Source organism: Podarcis tiliguerta (assembly GCF_965153285.1).
Source record: "Podarcis tiliguerta genome assembly, chromosome: 2".
NCBI classification, from domain to species: Eukaryota; Metazoa; Chordata; class Lepidosauria; order Squamata; family Lacertidae; genus Podarcis; species Podarcis tiliguerta.
The window spans coordinates 6,531,385-6,553,839 of record NC_139535.1 but is presented as its reverse complement, the minus strand read 5'-3'; the positions used below and the strand labels follow the sequence as shown (position 1 = coordinate 6,553,839).

The following is a 22,455-nucleotide window of genomic DNA, read 5'->3' as shown; positions in this document are numbered from 1 at the left end:
TGAGTCCGTAAGTGACTGTGGAGGCCAATTCTGGACACACACGTCCCTCCACAGTGGGGACATAGCTTTCCAGGTGGGAGTTGATCATGGTTGGGGTTTGCCAAGCGTCCCTTCCTCTTAGCACGCTTCTCCCTTGCGTTGTGAGTTCGAGTGTCTTCAAAGTCCATGACACCTTTGGTCGAGAGAGAAATTAGAGCAGTTTAGAAGATGCATTGATTTTCCAGCTTGTGTCTAGAGTGCTAATAGGTCACTGTTTCGGGATGTGTGTTTCTTCACCTTCATCTGCCTAGGAGGGATTTCAGTTTGATGTCTCCGAAATATCCAGGCAGTGGCCGGTTCCTGATGGGATGCATTTGTGCTGTGTGTTTTCCCCCCAGCTCTCCCCTCCCATAGAATTCCCCATAACACCCCCCCCCTGCATAATGTGAACTCCATTATGCAGCTATGTGCAGGTATTTGTTTATTTTATAATCTGGGAAAGGAAGAAGATGCACCCTCATGCAGCACACGTGAAAAAACCAAATTATGTTTTAAATACAATTTTTAGATACATCAGTTTTGCACGTGTAATGGTTCTGGGGATTGCTTGTGCGTAAGTTGCCTTTACTCATGGCTAGCTTGCATAGTTGAACCCTTTCTGACAGGGCAGCCTCTATCTCGTGGCTGCCTCAGTCGCTGGCAGAATCCGTCAGTGGGCGTTTCTTAAACCGCTTCCAACATAAAAGCTGCTTGACGCCCAATCTCCTCCCCCGTTGCCTGCGCGAAAGCTTTTTGCGCAAGGTGGGTGTGGGCAAAGGAGCACTTGTCCCCTCTCCGCTTGTCTCCTGCGAAGAGTCCTGGAGCCACCCCTCCGCTTCCTCTATCTCCTCCCCTTCTCCACTGGTGTTGCGCTGATTTCCTTCCCCCGCGTATGGGCTATCCCTCCTCCTACTGGGACCCACTCCACCATCATCCGGGAGCCTTCTCACCTCCTCCTGCTCCGATGGCAATTCCCTGACATCCACCTCCCCCCCAGGACCCCCTCCACCCCCGGCCCGACCTTCTGACCTATCCTCGTCCCTATCCTCGGCCGGCGATGCAGGGAATCCCCAGAAGGAGCTGTCGTCATCCGATGATTCAAAACCTGCTTCCCACCCAACTCGGCACCTTTCTGTGGGGTGGGCCCCCCAGTTTGCCTCTTCTCCCTCGGATACCTCCTCTCCCTCCTCTTCGGAGGCAGGGAAACCGACGAAGTCCTCCTCCTCGGTAGTGCCAAACTCCTCCTCCCAGAATCTCACTGGTGGTTTGGGTTTCCTCGGGAACAGGTGGTGGAACTCTTCCACGATGTACCCGTCCTCAACCGCCTCAGCCGGGACCCACGTGTTCTCTGACTCGGGTTCCCCTTCCCAGGCTACCAAGTACTCCACCTGGCGCCCTCGCCACCTTGAATCGAGTATTTCCGTGGCTCGCATTTGGTGTTCCCTCTCCTCCACCTGCGGGTGGGTGGTGCCCCTTCCCCCCTGCTCTGGAAACTCCCACCCCTTCCTGTATAGTGAGAGTAGGGACCTATGGAACACCAGATGTATCTTCATGCTGTTGGGCAGTTTAAGCTTGAATGCCACTGGGTTCACCTGCTGTGTTACCTCAAGGCCCCAGTCTCCTTGGTTGCAATTTCTTGCACCCTCCCTTTAGGGGTAACCCTTGGGTTGACAACTACACCCGGTCCCCTACCCGTATGGCTTCTCCCTCCCTACGGTGCTTATCAGCCTGCAGCTTGTAGACTTCCTTCGCCCGCTCCAAATTCCACCTGAGTTATTGGTGCAAGGCCTCCATTTCTTCCACGAACTGCTCTGCCGCTGGTACACTCCATCCTTCCTCCCCCCTCCCCGGGAAGGCCCTGGGGTGACACCCATAATTGGCCATGAACGGGCTCATACCCATGGACACATGTTCGGCGTTGTTATACGCAAACTCAGCCAGCGCCAACTTCTCTACCCAATCGTTCTCCCTCTCCCCTACGTAGCATCGTAGGTATTGTTGGAGTATCCCGTTTGCTCTTTCTGCTTGCCCGTTGGTTTCTGGGTGTCGCGCCGTCGAGAACCCCACCTCGACCTGCAACAAGCTCATGAGCTTCCTCCAGAACTGGGAAGTAAATTGTTTCCCGCGATCTGAGATGACCCGCTTATCTTCCCACCAAAGGACTCACACAAAGGAAGAAGCCTACAAATGTCTGGAGTGCGGAAAGAGCTTCAGCTGGCTTAACTCCTATACTTTACATCAGAGAATTCACACAGGAGAGAAACTGCTCAAGTCCATGCAAGGTGGAATGATTTCCTGTGAGAGCACCGGCTCACATCAAACTATCGACTCTGGGAAAGAAACTATAAACATGCTTAGAATGTGGCAAGGGCTTTAGTCGTAGCAAATCCCTCACTTCCCACCTGCAGCTTCATGCAGAAGAGATGATATAACTTGCCACTAAAGAATTCAGAGAAGCGTGGAAATGTAAAACGCCTAGGGTGTAGAAAGAACTTTGCTCAGAAGGCAAACTTCACGAAACATCCCAAAACAGTGGAGAAGCAATACCACAGCTGGCGGGGGCTGTTGGGAGTTCAAATCCTTCTGTTGATGGTAAAAAATTGATGGCTGGGATTTTGTGCATGATCATGTGACCATGATGTGAAGTGGAGAAGGGGGAATTATTGAGCTGCGATTCCTGCCTTGCAAGGGGTCAGACTAGATGACCCTTGGGGGTACCTTAACAATTCTATGATTCTGTGATATCTCAGGATAAGGAATAGCTACCATTCTGATTGTGGTGATTTCTTGCTTTTGTTTAAAGATTTTTGTGGCCACTCTAGCCGGAGAACAATACAATATTAAGATAGTGTGTAATCTGATAATGTAACTGTCCTTTGCTCTTGGGATTATTTTGTGTCTCTGTATTTTGTTCTGCACATTGTGGTAATATATTTCAAAATGTTTAATCCTTGGTTTAAATTTTTTTTTTTATTACAGTATTTAGGATTAAAATGGTTACTTTTAATCATGTTTTACTCATGTCATTGTTTCGTAAACCGTTGCGAGGGTTTTTCAAATAAACAGTCCAGCGGTATATACGTTTTGTGAAATAAAACCAGAAATGTATGTATTTCATTTATTTATTATTGCATGCACCTGTTTCAAGGTGATGTGTAATAAAAAGCAGTTTAAAAGACCACCCAAAAACCCAACAGGCATATTTAAACAAAAGAAAAATACAAAATAGACACTCCTGTGTCAGAGACTCGTTCGTTCATCTGCAAAAGCTGATCCGAATGAAAATGCCACCAGTTTGGTTCTGGAAAGAGCAGATGATCCTGGGATGGACCCTGACTGCCTTCACCAAGTGGGTGCCCTGAAGGCGTTTTAGACTTACGAGAATTATATTCCAGAATAACTGCAGGGCACCTGCTTCGTGAAGGCTTCACGGCCTTGTTCCTGTTGGCATTTTCAGGGCCCTATTTCAAAGGGTTTCAAATAACGTAAGATAAGCCTTCTGGATCAGATCAGGGGCCCATCTAGTCCAGCATCGTGTGGGTGGCCCTGTGGTCTAAACCACTGAGCCTCTTGGGCTTGACGATCAAAAGGTCAGCGGTTCGAATCCCCACGACGGGGTGAGCTCCTATTGCTCTGTCCCAGCTCCTGCCAACATAGCCGTTCGAAAGCACACCAGTGCAAGTAGATAAATAGGTGCCACTGTGGAGGGAAGGTAAACAGCATTTCCATGCGCTCTAGCTTCCATCAGGGTGCCCCGTTGCACCAGAAGCGGTTTAGTCCTGCTGGCCACATGACCTGGAAAGCTGTCTGTGGACAAACGCCGGCTCCCTCAGCTTGAAAGTGAGATGAGCGCCGCAACCCCATAGTCATCTTTGACTGGACTTAACCGTCCAGTGGTCCTTTACCTTTTACCTTCTCACTGTTTCTGACCAGATGCTCCCTGGGAAGCCCTCCAGGACTTGAGAAGGGTGCAGAACCTTTAATTCAGGACTGAGGAACCTTTTCCATCTCAAGGGCCACATTCTCTTCCGGATGACCTTGTGTGGGCCACATGTCCGAGGTAGGCGGTGCCAGAGCAAACAATGCAAATTTCACCATTATAGGGTTGTCACCTTTGTTCTGGCAAAGGGTGGGGTGATTATTTCCCCCCAGTAATAATAAAATAATAATAATAATAATAATAATAATAATAATTTATTTATACCCTGCCCGCCTGGCTGGGTTTCCCCAGCCACTCTGGGCGGCTTTCAACAGAATATTAAAATACAATAACCTATTAAACATTAAAAGCTTCCCTAAACAGGGCTGCCTGTTCAGCTGGTGCTGAAGCGACTTCCGAGCAATCCTTTACAATCTGTTGCAGCCTAACAGGACGGCCCCTCTAGAATTTGTATTACACACACACACACACACATTCAAGAATTGGTAAATCTGTGCGTGCTTGACTACCCAGAGCTTAAAATACCGTATTTTTTGCTCTATAAGACTCACTTTTCCCCTACTAAAAAGGGGAAATGTGTGTGTGTGTTATGGAGCGAATGCAGGCTGCAGCTATCCCAGAAGCCAGAACAGCAAGAGGGATTGCTGCTTTCACTGCACAGTGATCCCTCTTGCTGTTCTGGCTTCTGAGATTCAGAATGTTTTTTTTCTTGTTTTCCTCCCCCAAAAACTAGGTGCGTCTTGTGGTCTGGTGCGTCTTATAGAGCAAAAAATACGGTACATGACCTTTCACGAACCCATTCAAATGAATGCATTTGGAGAGGATCTCTAATTTAGCAGAGAGAGAGAGAGAGGACCTAAAACAGGACAAAACTCTCTATCGATACAGGACATTTTACACTTAAATATGGGACAGTCCTTTACTATACAGGGCAGGTGGCAACCCTACCATTGTACAGCCCAGTCTCCACACACACACAAACCCTCTTCTTCTTTGGCGATCACTCGTAGCTGAGTAAGATTGTCTTCCATAAACACGGTTTTAACAATGAGTCCGTGTCTGTGGAGGCCAATTCTGGATCCAAACGTACTGAAAGCACTGGTCCTTCTAGCTCAGTATTGACCGCTCTCTCCATCATTTCATTATTATTTTTTACGATTTCCAGGTTTATGCATTTCAATAATTTTATAATCATGTTAACATTTCAAAACTCGACTTCCTTCCCCCTCTTTCTGCGGTTCCTTAAATTTATTTTTAACATTTCTTGCATATTCCAACTTAATTTACTCATTTATTCATCTACTTTAAATATAGACTCTTATAAAACGGAAGGTTATTACAATAATCCTGCCAATGTTTTTACTTGTTTACAATTGATTTGTAAATATTCAATAAACCATCTCCATTATTTTATAAAGTTTATTATCCCGATTTCTTATTTTTCCAGTAAGTTTCGCCATTTCTGCATATTCCATAAGTTTTTGGATCTGTTCTCCTTTCGTTGGGACTTATTCTTTCAATTTTTGCGCACATAACATTCTTGCCGCTGCAATCACATACATAAATAAATTTCTGTATAGTTTGGGTAGTTCTGTTCCTATAATTCCCAAAAGGGAATTCCCAAAATGCTCCCCAGTGTTTCAGACAAGAACTCTCTCCTAGCCCTTCCGAGGTCCATTAATCGAAGTTTGGGATAGGTATAAAAACCTATTGGAACCTAAAGTACCACACTGGTTGTCACCATTAGAGGTTATGAGCGTAAAGAAAATCAATATGAGAGGTGATTGGGCAACATATGGCCAATTGTTAGTGAAAGAAGGAGGAAAATGGAAAGGGAAACCATATGAACAAGTTAAAAAGTATGTATATGATTGGTTGCATTATTATCAGGTAAATGAAATGTTTAGGAAAGATGTTAAAGAACGGGGCTACGTAGACAAAGACTCAACATTCCAGTCAGAGATAGTAAACAAGGAGGTTAAAAATCTGTTCTCCTTTCGTTGAGACTTATTCTTTCCATTTTTGCGCACGTTTCCATTTTCAGACAAGAACTCTCTCCTAGCCCTATTTGGATAATGTGTGGTGGAATTGTAAGGCAGTAAAAGGATTTTGGAAAATGATATATAACGAGTTGGAAAAAATATTTAAAATAACCTTTGCTAAAAAACAACCCCGAAGCCTTCCTTTTAGGAATTCTAGGAGCTGAAATCCCAAGGGAGCAGAAAGGACTATGTAGGCCAGCGGTTCTCAACCTGTGGGTCTCCAGATGTTGTTGGACTACAACTTCCATCATCCCTGAGCTCTGGCCTTGCTAGCTAGGGGTGATGGGAGTTGCAGTTCAACATCTTGGGACCCACAGGTTGAGAAAGGCTGATGTATGCGACCACGACTGCGCAGATGTTATTGACCCGGAGATGGAAGATAAAGTTCCTACCAGACAAGAATGGCAGGTGAAGTTAATGGATTATGCTGAAATGGCTAAAATGACTGGAAGAGCCAGAAATCAGGAAGGACAAAATTTTAATAAGGAATGTGGAAAATTTATAACCTATCTTAAATTAGATCATCATAAAGAGTTAAAATCATTAGTAGGATTGGAATATCATTTGTAGTTTAAGGGTGAATTATTGGAAAAATGGAGATGTAAAAAAATTGGATCATCATAAAAGATGCGGGAGGAAATGATTACTAACCATAGCTGTCAACTTTTCCCTTTTTTAAAGGGAAATTCCCTTATTCCAAATAGGATTCCTCGAAAGAAAAGGGAAAAATTGACAGCTATGTTTGTAACAGGACCCACAAAGGGGAGGGTGGAAGTCCAGGAGATTCCTTGGAATCTTGTTTTTATGATTTATGTTTGATATATCTCTAAAATTCTAATTTGAAAAACCAAATTTTTTTTATAAAAAGAGAAGATGCTCTAGCCTCCACCCTAATCAGCGCTTGAGGTGCGAAGAAGGGTTAGCAAGGGGTGTGTGGCCAGGATACAGTTCCAAGAGCCAGATAAAGCCCAGGCGGCCTGAGGTTACCTACCCCTGCTACAGAGAAACCGAATTACAAGCTTTTGCTCCCAGAAAAGCACATTGAGACACCAAGTGTAGTCACCACCTGCTCTATAAGGCAGGATCGTATGAGCTAACAGAGCTGGATTCTTGGTGTCGTTTTGGCACTACCCACAGGGACCGTGGTGATGTTTTGAAAGGAGGGATAGAGAATCTGCACCTCCTAATCCGGGATGCTGTTGGACTACAATGCCCATGATTGACAGATGGTATCTAAGTTTGAGTAGACTACAGAGCCGTAGCTAGGTGATATTGCACCCCTGGCAGAACCATCCAGATTGCACCCCCTGCCACAGACAAATTAGCTCTTCTTTCCACCTCTCCTCCAATTCTTGGTATGAGCTTTCGTGTCTGTTTCAATTCCATCGGCTTCCTCAACTGTCTGGAATGAGCGATAGCATCCAACTCCTGAGGAGATGAAGCTGAGAATGAACCCACTGCAATTAATGGACCTAAGTTTAACCAATTGGCATTCAATATTTATTGCTGTTTCTAATTACGATTTACGTATATTTTGCTGGGTTTATCCTTACATAGTGTACTCCACATTATTATATTTTTTAATAAAAGTGCATATTAACAAATTTGTAAAAATAAATTCAAAGAGCAGAACTAACATTGCATTCAGCCCTTAAGCTTTTTAAAAATTATGATTAAGCAGTCTCTTAATAACTCTTGTAACTCGCTCTACGTGGGGCTGCCCTTGAGACTGACCTACAAACTCCAGCGGGTGCAGAATGCCGCGGCGAGACTCCTTACGGGGTCCTCACTGTGAGATCACATTCACCTGGTGCTATACCAGCTGCACTGGCTCCCGGTGGAGTACAGGATCAGGTTTAAGGTGCTGGTTTTAACCTTTAAAGCCCTATACGGCCTAGGACCCTCGTACCTATGGGACCGCCTCTCCTGGTATGTCCCACAGAGGAACTTAGGGTTTTCAAACAAAAACATCCTGAAGGTCCCAGGTGTCAGAGAGGTTAGGCTGGCCTCAACTAGAGCCAGGGCTTTTTCGGCCGTGGCCCCAATGTGGTGGAACGCTCTGTCACAAGAGACTAGGGCCCTGCGGGACTTTACATCTTTCCACAGGGCCTGCAAGACAGCGCTGTTCCACCAAGCCTTTGGCCAGGGCACAGCCTAACTTACTCCTTTGGCAATCTTCACAGATCTTTAGCCCAATGGTTGCCATCAATTTGATTTGAATTAATTTTATAGTGAAATGATTTTAGAATGTTGTACTATTTTATTGTTGTTAGCCACCCTGAGCCCGGCTTCGGCTGGGGAGGGCGGGATATAAATAAAATTTATTATTAATTTCTAAATTAAAGGAAAAGCCAGTGGGTATCCTTAAAAAAATCAAGTGAGAAGAAAGGTTTTATTTTGTTTTGGACATTTTTAAACTTTCCAGGATGGCTTTCCAAACAAGAATAACCACAAAACAGCAAAAAGCACGAGTTTACACACAGACAGGAGCAATAAAACATCTCCAAAATGCCAGAGATTTTAAGAACTCTCTCTATAAAATTACAAAAAGTTGAGATAGAAAAGCATAGCTTTTTTTCACTCTGCAGGAGAAAGGATCAGAGCTCTGATGAAAGATCTTTCCACAAGAATAGCATTTAGAAAGTTTATCCCACACCTGAATTTGAAGAGCTTAATTCCAAAAGGGGCTTAAGTCAATTGCGACCATAAATTTATTTCTGACTAGGTCCTTTCTGAGTGCAAACACAATTTTCAAGGCTTGCTAACACAGTGACTTAGGCCCAAAATTTATACAAGATTCCCCCACACACCCCAGATTGGTGGGACTCACGGCAACATCGACAGGCCAAAACTGGATTTTTGGGGGGTCAAAATTAAGTCCCTTTCGGAATGAAGCTCTTCATTTGTTCATGAGTAGTTATGAAGTTCATTGTACACTAACAAAATTGGGCATCACCCGTGTGAGTTCTCTGATGTGAAGAAAGGTCCCAACTTTGATAGAAGCTCTCTGGTTTGTAACCAAGGCTATATTCACACCATATCTCCGATTTACTATGATGATGCTTTATACAGGCAAGGCTTCCCCCAAAGAATTCTGGGAGCTGCCATTTATTAAGGGTGCTGAGACTTCTTAGGAGACCCCCTGTTCCCTCACAGAGCTACAATTCTCACGAGTGTTTTAACATGCCAGCTCCCATAATTCTGTGAGGGAAGCCATAATTGTTTAACGTGGCACCATAATGTGTCAAATGAATGGTGTGAATCGTAGAGTTGGAAGGGATCCCGAGGGTCATCTAGTCCAACCCCCTGCAATGCAGGGATCTCAACTAGAGCATCCATCACAGATGGCCACCCAACCTCTGCTTAAAAACCTCCAAGGAAGCAGAGTCCACAACCTCCTGAGCGAGACTTTTCCACTGTCCAACAGTCAGAAAGTTCTTCCTGATGTTTAGTCAGAATCTCCTTTATTGGAGGTTGAAGCCGTGGGTTCAAGTCCTACCCTCCAGAGCAGGACAAAACAAGCTTGCTCCCTATTCTATGCAACTGCCTGTGGCGATCACACAGGGTCCCCGGACGTTTAACTGTCTATTGATCCCAATGTGCTCGCTTCCCCGCTGCCACCAACCAGTTACTCTCTGGTAAAACACTGAGTCCAGACAGTTATTAAAAAGTGAACAACAACAACAAAAGAAAGAAAGTTTATTTTATAAACATTAACAAGTTTATGGTTCCTCAGATAATATTCCTGTCAGTATCTTAACTTTAGTTTCCTTACCGGCCTATACCTTCCTAATACCTTCTGACGGATTATCTCAACTGTTTGACTGACTCCTCTTAACGAATTCTCTCACTCACACCAGACCAGCCCAACCCAGAGACTTATCTTCTCTGTCTCTTCTAACTCCAGACTGTCTTCTCAACTACTCTAACCCCTAAAAAAACCCCTGTGCTTAAACCTTATACACAGTTAACTCTGCCCCCGGGTTCCCATTGGTTAGTCATTTTACAAATAGTTAACCCTTTGCCTATGGATCCAGTATGATGTCACACACAGAGGAGGGCAAACGCCACACAGCCCTTAGATATTTGAAGATGGCTATTGTATCTCCTATCAATCTCCTCTTTCTTAGGCTAAACATACCCAGCCACTTCGACCGTTCCTCATAAGGCTTGGCCTCAGAGTAGACCCATTGCAATTAATGAACCTACGTTAGTCAGGTCCACTGGCTGACTAGCATTGGGTTCAACTCTCCTTGCAGTCTCCATTTCTATGGGTTCTCTCCTCTGTGACTCCGTTGATGAGACGCGAGGTACTTACTAGTACTAAAGCTCTTTCCACACTCAAGGCATTTAAAGGGTTTCTCCCCTGTGTGGACAGTTTGATGTGAAATAAGGCTAGTGCTAAAACAGAAGCTCTTTCTGCACTCTATGCATTTAAATGACTTCTCTGTGTCGATTTTTGGCTGGGAACTGAGGTACTAGCTATTACTGAAGCTCTTTCCGCACTCTGAGAGTTTGAGGTATTTCTCTTTCATGTGGATTCTCTTATGTGAATTGAGGTTGGGTTAGGGTGAATTCTCTGGTGTGAACGGATGTTCATGCTGTCGCTAAAGCTCTTTCCAGGCATTTGTACAGCTTCTCGCCCGTGTGAATCTTTTGATGCGACGAAAGGTTGTGTCTCCTACTAAAGCTCTTCTTGCACTCAGGGCATTGATTGGGCTTCTCTAAGCTAAGAACTTTGCTTCAGGATGAGAACAGAAATTGTGCGGCGGCAGTGTGGCTTTCCTGTGGCCTTCACAGCAAACCCAGACTTAATAATTTGTTTGCCTGCTTCCCCTCTTGCCCATGTGCCTAGTAGGAAAATGGGCAGCCTTTGGCACTAGAAGTGGCAGAGCAGGAAACAAGACACACTGGGGTCTGGGCAGGCTCTCTGGCAGTGGCGAACAATGGCTTGCGCAAGCCTTATAGTGAATGACACACATAGGGGGCGTAGGGATGGGGGACACCAGTGGGCAGCTTCTGACAAGGCAACACAGACAGTGGCATGAGCCTGAACAGCATCAGATCCCATGACTGCAAGGAAGCAGAAACACACAAGCTCAGCAAGGCAGGGGGAGAGATGTCATCAGAGGAAGAGGCCGTTTGCTCCCTGAACTCCTCTCTTATCGGAGCTATAGAAGATGCCGTCTACAATTGAATCAGCGCAGTTCACGTCCATATCCTCCCCTTGCACTAAAGAAGGATTCCCACACTTGGGTCTCCAGATCTTTCAGGACTACAACTCCCATCACTCCCAGCAGTCATAAGGGATGATGGGAATCGTAGTCCAAAAACAGCTAGAGGCCCAAGTTTGGGAAAGCCTGAACTAGGGTATCTAGGGCAATTGTTTTAATAACACAGGCATTTTAAACATTTCTGGATAGTCTTATGTAAAAATATATCTTAAAAACTCCATTTAAAACAGAATTCGATTTTTTAGCATTGCATGCTGGATAAGGTTGATTTCTTTTTGCAGTCAAGGGTACAGCAGCTCTCTGCCCAGGAATTCCCAGGAATGGCTTCTGCCTTGTCACGGGAAGTGCAAGCATTTTAGTGAATGACCAACATGGGGGTGCCAGAACACAATCATTGTTTTATTCTCTGTAGGAGTTATTTGATATGAATAAAGATCTTCCCACACTCCAGCCCTTTCTAAGATATTTTCCTTCTATGAGTTTTTACTGTTTAGGAAGGGAGCCCCTGTCACGTAAGTTCTTTCCATACACCAAACATTTCTAAGATTTCCTTCCTGTATGATTTCTTTGGTGTCTATTAAGGCCGCTACTCTGACTGAAGCTCTTTCCACACTCTGAACATGTATATGGTTTCTCTCCTGTATGACTTCTTTGGTGTCTAGTAAGGTGACTCCTGTTCCTGAAGCTCTTTCCACACTCGGAACATTTATATGGTCTGTCCCCTGTATGAGTTCTTTGATGCAACATAAGGGACCTACTGCAAATGAAGCTTTTGCCACACTCTGAACATGTATACGGTTTCTCTCCTGTATGAGTTCTTTGATGCAATGTAAGGGAGCTACCACGACTGAAACTCTTCCCACACTCCAAACATTTATACGGTTTCTCTCCTGTGTGCACTCTTTGATGCAACGTAAGGGTGCCATTCTGACTGAAGCTCTTTCCACACTCCAAACACGTATATCGTTTCTCCCGTATATGAATTCTTTGATGCAAGGAAAGGGAGTAGATGCGACTGAAGCTGTTGCCACATTCCGAGCATTTATAAGGTTTGCTGCCTCGATGGGTTTGTTGATGTCCAGTAAGCGCACTGCTGTGACTGAAGCTCTTTCCACACTCAGAACATGTATACGGTTTCTCGCCTGTATGAATGTGTTGATGCAAGGTAAGGTCGCTACTTTGAGTGAAGCTTTTTCCACACTCTGAGCATCTATATGGTTTCTCCCCTGTATGCGATCTTAGATGGAAGGTAAGGCCACTACTTTGAGTGAAGCTCTTTCCACACTCTGAACATGTATATGGTTTCTCTCCTGTATGAATCCGTTGATGGGAGATAAGGGAACTACTCTGACTGAAGCTCTTTCCACACTCCAAACATTTATACGGTTTCTCTCCTGTGTGTACTCTTTGTTGATGTGAGGTTAGAGATGACCGACTACCCAATCTCTTTCCACACACTGTGCATTCATGCTTTTTCTCCTCTCTGGGAATTTGATTTTCACCACCCTGAGACATACAAGAGTCACCCTCCGGCTTCTGCTTTCGTCTCCCCTCTCGCTTTCTGCCTCCATCTTGAACCCTCAGCTTCTTTTGCTCCCCCTCCTCTTTGGATCCTTTCGGTGACACTTCTGATTGTTCTCCTTCTGCCAGCATCCCTTCAACATCTCCTGATGGAATAAAAAGGCAAACTGATGAAATGCTAAAGGAGCGTCTTCACCCCAATCATTCAGTCAGGGCACAGAGATCCAGGTCCCAGGGCCTTGTGGCAGTTCCCTCACTGCGAGAAGTGAAATTAGAGGGAAGGAGGGAGAGGGCCTTCTCCCACCCTGTGGAACACTATCTTTCAGATGTCAAGGAAATAAAGAACTATACAACTTTTAGAAGACATCTGAAGGCAGCCTTGTACAGGGAAGTATTTAATGTTTAATATTTTATTATGCTTTTATATTTGTTGGAAGCCACCTAGAGTGGCTGGGGCAACCCAGTCAGATCTGTGGGGTACAAATAATGAAAGTATTAGTATTAGTATTAGTATTAGTATTAGTATTTATTGAGTTTATATACCGCACTATACCCAGACGTCTCAGCATGATTCACAGAAAAGATCACAGAATAAAAACATTTTTGCATGGCGCCTAAAGGTGAATAATGAAGGCCCCAGGTGAACATTCCTGGGGAAAGCTTTCCACAGAGGGGGAGTCACTGCAGAGAAGGCCCTGTTATTGTGTTGCTACCCTTTGGACCACTTGAGGGGGAGGCCCACGAAGGAGGGCCTGAGGGTCTGGGTAGGTTTATATGCAAAGAGGCGGTCCTTGAAGTATTGTGGTCCTGAGCCATTTAAGGCTTTATAGGTCAAAACCTGGAAACTAATTGGTAGCCAGTGCAGTCAGACCAGGATGGGGGTAATATGCTCAAACCACCTTGCTCCGGTGAGTAACCTGGCCACTGAATTCTGCACTAGCTGAAGTTTCCAAACTGTCTTCAGAGGCAGTCCTACATATAATCCATATCTATATTTAAACTTGCAGTTACAAGAGCATAGACAACAGTCAATAGGCTATCCCTGTTCAGATAGGGGTGTAGCTGGGCTACCAGTCAAAGCTGACGGAAGGCACTCCAGGCCATGTGAGCCTTGAGCAACAGCAAAGGATCCAGGAGAACCCCAACTCCTATGAACCTGCTCCTTCAGAGGACATGTATCCTATTAAGAGCAGGCAAGCTTCCAGGCATCTACTCTAGGGAACCACCCACTAACTGAGCCTTATCTGGAGTGAGCTTCAATTTGTTGGCTCTCATCCAGTCCACTACCCAGGCAAGACACTGGTCCAGCACTTCCACTGCCTCATCTGCAGATAGAAAGGAGAAATAGAGCTGAGCGTCATCAGCATACTGCTGGCAACGTACTCCGAACCTCTGGATAACCCCTCCCAGAGATTTCATGTAGATGTTAAAACAACATGGGGGATTGGATTGGGTCTTGCAGAACCCCACATTGAAGGTTCCATGGGGCTGAAATGCATTCCCCAAGTAACACCCACTGGGAACGACCATCCAAGTAGGACTGGAATCACCACAAAGCAGTGCCACCCACCCCCAGTTCAGAGAGTCACTCCAGAAGGATACCATGGCTGATAGTATTGAAAACCACTGAGAGGTCAAGAAGAATTAACAGGGACCTGTTTCCCTTGTCTCTCTCATGACAGAAATAATCATACTGTACAGGGCAACCAAAGCAGTTTCCGTGCCAAAACCAGGCCTAAACCCTGATTGAAATGGATCCAGAAAATCAGTTTCTTCCAAAAGCACCTGGATCTGGTCTGCAACTACTCGCTCCAGAACAACCCTCTCTGGTAAAGAGGCACTGATCATCTCCCTGGCCCAGCCTGCTGTTCCCTCCCTGCTGTTTTTTATCAGCCAAGAGGGGAAGGGGTCAAGAGTGCAAACAGTTGCCCTGACTGATCCAAGCACCGTGTCCATATCCTTGAGCCTTACCAACTGAAAAAACTCATCAAAGACAACAGGACTAGACTGTGCTCTGGACGCCCCATGAGAGTCATCTGCTGTAACAGCAGAGTCAAGATCTTGGTGGATGCAAGCAATTTTATCGCCAAAATGTTTTGCAAACAAGTCACAGTGAGCTACTGCTGGTTCTACTCCTCCTTTGGGCCAGCCTGTAAAAGGCCTGTACAAACTGGAAAATATCTGCCAGACGACATGTTGAGGATGCAATGGAGGCAGAAAACTATGCTTTCTTTGCTGCCTTCACTGCCACTAGGTAGGCTTGATAATGAGCCCTTACCAGTGTTTGGTTTCATTAATTCGGATCTTTCATCCACTTGTGCTCAGTCTCCCAGCTTGCAGTGTACCAGGGGTCCAATTGAGCTCCACAAAGTGGGAGAGGACGCTCTGGGGTATTCATATTATTAGTAGTTGTATTACCAGTCCTATTATCATTATTAGCCTGTCTGTATAAGGCCTCAGCCACACTTTTAAAGTGGACTTGAAATTGCTTGCTTCTCTTTTTTTTAAAACCTCTTCTGCCCCGAACTGCTCTTGCAGAATAATAATAATAATAATAATAATATTTTTTTTATTTATACCCCGCCCTCCCCAGCCAAGGCCGGGCTCAGAGCAGCTTACAAGCAATAATAAAAACAAGATGAATGATTACAACTTAAAAACAAAAATAAAATACAACATTAAAATAATGGAACATTAAAATGTAGCCTCATCGCAGGAGGAGAAGGAAAAGAAAAAAGAGAGGGAGGGAGGGAATCAAATTGGCTCCAAGCCAAAGGCCAGACGGAACAACTCTGTCTTACAGGCCCTGCGGAAAGAAATCAGATCCTGCAGGGCCCTGGTCTCATGAGGCAGAACGTTCCACCAGGCCGGAGCCAGAGTTGAAAAGCCCCTGGCTCTGGTTGAAGCCAATCTAACTTCCTTAGGGCCTGGGACCACTAGGGTGTTGTTATTTATGGACCTTGAAGCTCTCCGTGGGGCATACCGGGAGAGGCGGTCCCGTAGGTACGAGGGTCCTAGGCCGTGAAGGGCTTTAAAGGTCAAAAGCAGCACCTTAAATCTGACCCTGTACTCCACCGGGAGCCAGTGCAGCTTGAATAGCACTGGGTGAATATGCTCCCATGGCAGAGACCCCGTGAGGAGCCTCACTGCAGCATTCTGTACCCGCTGGAGTTTTTGGAACAGCTTCAAGGGCAGCCCCGCATAGAGCGAATTACAGTAGTCAAGCCTGGAGATGACCGTCGCATGGATCACTGTGGCCAGGTTGGGGTGGGAAAGGTAAGGGACCAACTGCTTGATGCGGCGAAGGTGGAAAAATGTCGCCTTGGCTGTTGCTGTAAGTTGCGCCTCCATGGAAAGGGAGGCGTCAAGGATTACACCCAAACTCTTAACAGAAGGCAATGGCACTAATTGGGCCCCCGTAAGAGAAGGGAGTTGGTCCTTCATCCCCATGCCATCCCGACTTAGCCATAGGACCTCTGTCTTTGAAGGATTTAGTTTCAATTGGCTCCCACGAAACCATCCAGCCACAGCTTCCAAGCATCTGGTCAGTGTGTTCGGGGCCGAGTCAGTGTGGCCATCCATCAGCAGATAGAGCTGAGTGTCATCAGCATATTGGTGACAGCCCAGCCCAAAGCTCCGGATAATCTGGGCAAGGGGACGCATAAAGATGTTAAAAAGCATCGGGGAGAGAATTGCGCCCTGCGGCACTCCACACACCAAGGAGTGGCGCGATGACATTTCCCTCCCTAGTGCCACCCTCTGTCCCCGACCAGAGATGAAAGAGCACAACCAGTTACGGGCTATGCCCTGTATCCCCACGTCTGCGAGGCGGTGGTCCAGAAGATCATGATCGACCATGTCAAAGGCTGCTGACAAATCTAAAAAGGATCAGCAGTCCTGACCCGCCTCGATCTAGTTGTCTACGGAGATCATCTGTTAGGGCAACCAGAGCCGTCTCCGTCCCAAAACCAGGACGGAAACCGGACTGAAATGGATCTAATGCCGATGTTTCCTCCAGAAACCTACCAAGCTGTTCAGCAACCGCTCTCTCAATTACCTTACCCAGGTATGGAAGATTTGAAACTGGGCGGTAATTGGATAGGTCTAAGGGAACTAATGAAGTTTTCTTTAAGAGTGGACACACCACTGCTTCCTTCAGTTCCCCTGGGAATGTCCCCGTGTCAAGGGACAAATTGATAATTTCAACCAGGGGGGTCTGCGCAACATCTGGACACTCCCTAATCAGCCAAGACGGGCACGGATCAAGGAGGCAGGTGGTGGGCCTACCAACTTGGAGGAATCTATCCACATCAGTAGGGAGTATCCAAAACTGCTTACTTAAATGAAACAAAAATATATAAAATGTGTGTGTTGGGGGGGTATTGGTTTGTTTTTGTTTTGATAATGTACTTTGAGTTCTTATATTGTAATTTTATCCTGTGAACGGCCCTGAGGCCTGTGGGTATTGGGAGGTATTATAGTAATTATAGTAAAAAAAAATTATAGTAAAATCAGGTCGGATAAAAATTATTACAAGTACCAGGGGGAGCCTCCGCAGAAGGTTTCCCAATGCTTAAGGGTTTGCCTTGACCCCTAGCCCTATGGGGAGCCCAAGGAAGGTCCCCCACCTGCCCAGGTTGGCCTGCAGGGAGGAGAAAGATCTGCCCTACCATTGGGAAAAGATGTCCTACCCCCATAGAAATGGGGAAAGACCTATAAATGAATCATTTTAGCTGAATTATATACAGAATGCATTAATTATGGCAAATGTAAATATTATGGGAAATACCCTTTGCAAAACCGTGTCCATTAGGAGAAATCTACACCAAAATGCTGACCAACTTTCGAGAGGTCGAAATAATTTAAAATAAAATTATTTAAAATTAACACTATTTAAAAATAATAAGGTGAAAATCTGGGTAAATTGACGACTAGAAAAAGGAGACAGAAAAAACTTACATTGAAACGGTTTGCCTAATAGGGTTCTTTTTCATCCCTCCCCACACTCCCTCCAGCTGCACCCCTCCCCCCCGTCTCTCCCCCCTTATAATACATAATAATAAGACGCACCTCCAGCGCCTCCGCGAGAAAGTACGGCCGCCGCCATGACCAGCAACTGACCCCCCCCGGGCACCAAAGCGAGACAGGAAGCGGAAGCTCCTATTCTCCCGGCAGCCTTTTTTCCCTCCGCTCTAGGAATCTCAGCTCTTTCGCCGCTGCTCTTAACCGTTTCGGAGCCGAGCGGCAGGAGCCTCTGGGCTTCTCCGGGCAAAGAGCGAAGAGAGGCGCTGTTCTCGCCTCCGGAAAGACCCGCTGGACCAGCTGCTCGGGCGCCCCAAAACGTTTTCTAAACTATTTTTTATTATAATTATTTTCAAATTTCAAATAAACAACGTTTTTCCTTTTGGTACATACATATCCAATCCAAATTTGCAATAACTGCCTCCCCCCCGCCACGTTTCCATTCCCCCCTTTTATTCTCCTTGCATATAATTACTATATATTTCCTCAATTAATTTCAACTTATTTTCTCCCTCCTCATTATATTCTTAGTTCATAAATGTTACATCAAACCTGCTAATGTTTTGACTTTTTACAGTGTTCTCTAAAATTGTTTATAAAGTTTTCCCATTCTTGATTGAATTTTTTCTCATCTGATCGGTAACTTTAGCCATTTCGACATAGTCAATCATCTTAGTTATCCATTCTTCTTTAGTTGGGACCTTTTCTTCTTTCCACATCTGGGCTAGTAGCATCTGGCCCCTGTAGTTGCATAAATAAACGGTCTCTTTTGCTTCCTTGGCATATTTTCTCCTATTACACCTAGTAAAAAAGCCTCTGGTTTTTTTTAACAAACGTAATTTTAATATTTTTTTAAAGTTCATTGTATATAATTTCCCAGAAGCCCTTTACTTTTTTACACGTCCACCACATAGGGGGGGAAATTACCTTCCTTATCCTTACATTTCCAGTATAAATTAGAGGTATCTTAATACATTTTAGCAAACTTTACTGGAGTTAAATACCATTGGTATATCATTTTCATATAATTTTCTTTTAATGAACTACATGCTGTGAATTTTAAAATCTCTTTCCACAGTTTTTCCCATGATTCAACAGGTATATCAACCTGTATCTTTTGCCCAATGTATCATTACAGGTGAAACTCGAAAGATTAGAATATCATGGAAAAGTTCACTTCTTTCAGTAATTCAACTTAAAAGGTGAAACTAATATATAAGATCGTGAAGCTGAGGCTCCAATACTTTGGCCACCTCATGAGAAGAGAAGATTCACTGGAAAAGACCCTGATGTTGGGAAAGATGGAGGGCACAAGGAGAAGGGGACGACAGAGGAAGAGATGGTTAGACAGTGTTCTCGAAGCTACAAACATGAATCTGACCAAACTGCGGGGGGCAGTGGAAGACAGGAGTGCCTGGCGTGCTCTGGTCCAGGGGGTCACGAAGAGTCGGACACGAATGAACGACTAAACAACAATAATATATAAGATAGAATCATGACATGCAAAGCGAGATATGTCAAGCCTTTATTTGTTATAATTGTGATGCTCATGGCGTAAGGAATCCAAAACAGAGGTGTTCAGGAGCCAAGGTTTGACTGTATTCTGATACTATTTTTAAATTATTAAAAACACATAGAGGAGGGAGAAAGGTTGTTTTCTGCTGCTCCAGAGAAGCGGACATGGAGCAATGGATCCAAACTACAAGAAAGAAGATTCCACCTAAACATTAGGAAGAACTTCCTGACAGTAAGAGCTGTTTGACAATGGAATTTGCTGCCAAGGAGTGTGGTGGAGTCTCCTTCTTTGGAGGTCTTTAAGCAGAGGCTTGACAACCATATGTCAGGAGTGCTCTGATGGTGTTTCCTGCTTGGCAGGGGGTTGGACTCGATGGCCCTTGTGGTCTCTTCCAACTCTATGATTCTATGAAAACATTAAGAACTGCTTGATCAGGTCAATGGCCCTTCTAGGGCACCATCCTGTTCTCACAGTGGCCAACCAGAGGGCAGGATCCGAGCAAAAGGGCCCTCTCCTCTCCTGCAACTGGTGTTCAGAAGCATTGCTGCCTCTGAGGACTGTGGGTGAAGAAAATATAGTGAATAGAATCATAGAGTGGAAGGGCTCCTGTGGGTCATCTAGTCCAACCCGCTGCAATGCAGGAATCTACGATGATGCTGGCATCCGTCTGTCTCGGGAGACCATGGGGGAGTGTGCCTTTGGGGGTGAGGTCAAGATGTTGGAAGAGTTGCAGCGCCTTCTCTGGCTATGGAGACCAATATGGGGGACATGTTTATTCTATGACCTATGGATCCCTTTCACTCAAATATGGGGGGAGGGGGAATCAACTCAGGAGGGGGAGAGGGAGAGAACATTCCTGGAGGGGGTGGGCGCAGTGTAGGGAAGTAATGCATAGACAGGGAAAAAACAGAAAAATGTGAAGAGGTGCTGAAATTGTGCTCAAATAATATCGAGGGCACAGGTGAAAGGCAAAGCAAGTTTCTCGTCTTCTTGCTTCAGAATGAAGAGCTGTTTAAATAGGAACCAAGGAAGCTTCCTAGTCCAGAACCAGAGCATTGGACTATCTAGATCTGTGCTGTCTGCACTGACTGGAAGCATCTCTCCAGGTTTCAGGCAGGGACAATTTCCTAGACCCGCTGGAAGATGTCGGGAATCGAACCCAGAACTTTCTGCACCCAAGAGCCACTTTCGCCTTTTAAGGGACACCACACTCAGAATTCACCAGCCACCACGGATCTCTGGGAGTTACCAGGATGAAACTGTCTCACCTGCTATAGCTTCTCCTCTGCCCGGCTCAGGAGGAGACCTTTGGCCAGGGCCACTGCCTGGGAACTGGTCTCCGCTCCCTGATCCTTCACCCAGTTCTCCATCTCTGTGGGGAGGACAGCCAGGAACTGCTCCAAGATCACCAGGTCCAGGATCTGAGCCTCGGTGTGTCACTCTGGCTCCAGCCACACCCTGCAAAGGCGGTGGAGTCGGCTGCAAACCTCTCGGGGTCCCTTGGCCTCCTGGTAGCAGGAATGCCTGAATCTCTGGCCCTGAGCATGTGGGCTGAGGGCGTCCCCATCCAGGGGGGTCTTCATACCTCTTCCCAGGATCTCCCAAGTGGGGCAGTTTGGGGATTTGGGCAGCAGCCTCCAATATGGCTGAAGGATTGTCTCCTGCAGCCTCTTTTCTTATTCTTTCCAGGTTCTGCTTCGAGGCAAAGGCTGGCCAAGCGTGGACCACAAGGGGCCTCAGCCAGAGGTGGGGGAACCTCAGGTCCTGCTTTAAGCTGCTCTGGGTTGCAGCAGGATCCGGCCCCAGCCTCCCTGCCTGCTTCCTTCCATGCATCCAACCTCTGCAGCCTCTCTTCTGCAAAAGGACCATGTACAAGGCAGGAGGGAGGAGGGGCGCTTGTCCTGGAGGACCAAGCTGCTCCTCCAGTTTCCTGCCTCTCTAGGAATCTTGCACTTCTCTTTTAACCCTTTGAAGACAAGGCAGCTGGGGTAGAAGAAAATCTCTCCCTTTGGGGGACTCTGATCTCTACTTTCACAAGGTTGGGACATCTTAGGCAGTGGTGAGAGGCAGTGTGGTATAGTGGTTAGAGTGCTGGAGCATGGACTTGGGAGACCAGGGATCGAATTCCCCACCGGGTGGCCATGGGGCAAGTCACTGCCTCCCAGCCTAACCTACCTCACAGGGTTGTTGTAGGGCATTAAAGGAGGAGAGGAAGAACAATGTATTATATGCTATACTCAGCTCCTTGGAGAAAAAGGCAGGATATCAAATTTAAGAATGGGGAAAAGTTGGAATGGGACCTAATGGTCATCTAGCCCAACCCCATACACACACACACACACCAGATTTGTGCAGGTTGTTTTGGGTTTTTTTGTATTTTGTGGTTTGGATCTTGATTTTATTCTGAGACCCCCAAGGTATAGGACAGTATATAAATAATAATAATAATAATAATAATAATAATAATAGGCATTGGGACAATTTTATGGAAACAAGAAGATGGGAGCCAGAAAAACCCTGGGAGCCACTGTGTTAAAGGGGTGTGTGTGTCACAGATTGCATTTCAATTTCCCTGCGTTATTTATGTTCCCACCTTGTGAATGGGCTGGGCAAGGGGTGTGTGTGTGTGTGTGTGTGTATGGGCCGCTTCCATAGAATGATAGAGTTGGAAGGGACCCCAGGGACCCTCTAGTCCAACCCCAATGTACAGGAATCTCAGCTAAAGCATCCCTGACATATGGCCATCCAACCTCTGCTTAAAAACCTCCAAGGAAGGGGAGACCATTCACTGTCAAACACAGATTCTTGTAAGCAATCACATTGTGATGGAACGGTACCTGAGCCAGGTGGCACTAATAGTGAGGAAAGGATCTGTAACACCCAAGACCTTTGGGGAAAGCCTGCAGAGTTCAGGCAAGCAGAGAGGAAGGGAAAGCATAATTTCCTCTCTCACTGCATTTAACCCTCAGAGGACCAAAATCTCTTCTTCCTGGGGAATCCTAAAACTGAATTTATCCGCTTTTCCCTGAGATTAACGTTAAATAAGTTCTTGTTATTAAATATACCAAGAGAAGAGCACACCAAGAACTCAGGCCAATGTAAGTTTCAGTAGTGGGAGTCGTCCCTATTAGCAAATCAATAGCCAATTGTGACAAAAACTAA

At 45.7% G+C, this 22,455-nt stretch overlaps 1 protein-coding gene across 1 annotated transcript; it reads right to left on the bottom strand.

Moving 5' to 3' along the window:
• Window positions 1–11,711: 11,711 nt before the first annotated feature.
• LOC310670702 (uncharacterized protein) lies at window positions 11,712–17,922 on the bottom strand. The gene is made up of 2 exons (XM_083426394.1): window positions 17,826–17,922; window positions 11,712–12,901 (listed from the first exon to the last, which is right to left on the bottom strand). The coding sequence occupies exons 1-2, from the start codon at window positions 17,860–17,862 to the stop codon at window positions 11,775–11,777; spliced, it is 1,164 nt and encodes a 387-aa protein (XP_083282520.1). The 5' UTR covers window positions 17,863–17,922; the 3' UTR covers window positions 11,712–11,774.
• Window positions 17,923–22,455: the final 4,533 nt, after the last annotated feature.

Excerpts from the sequence above, each read along its gene's own strand:
- LOC310670702 (XM_083426394.1), bottom strand. The coding sequence starts at position 17,862 with ATGGCGGCGGCCGTACTTTCTCGCGGAGGCGCTGGAG. Across the intron at positions 12,902-17,825 it reads TTCTCGCGGAGGCGCTGGAG|GAGATGTTGAAGGGATGCTG; the intron begins GTGCGTCTTATT and ends TTATTCCATCAG.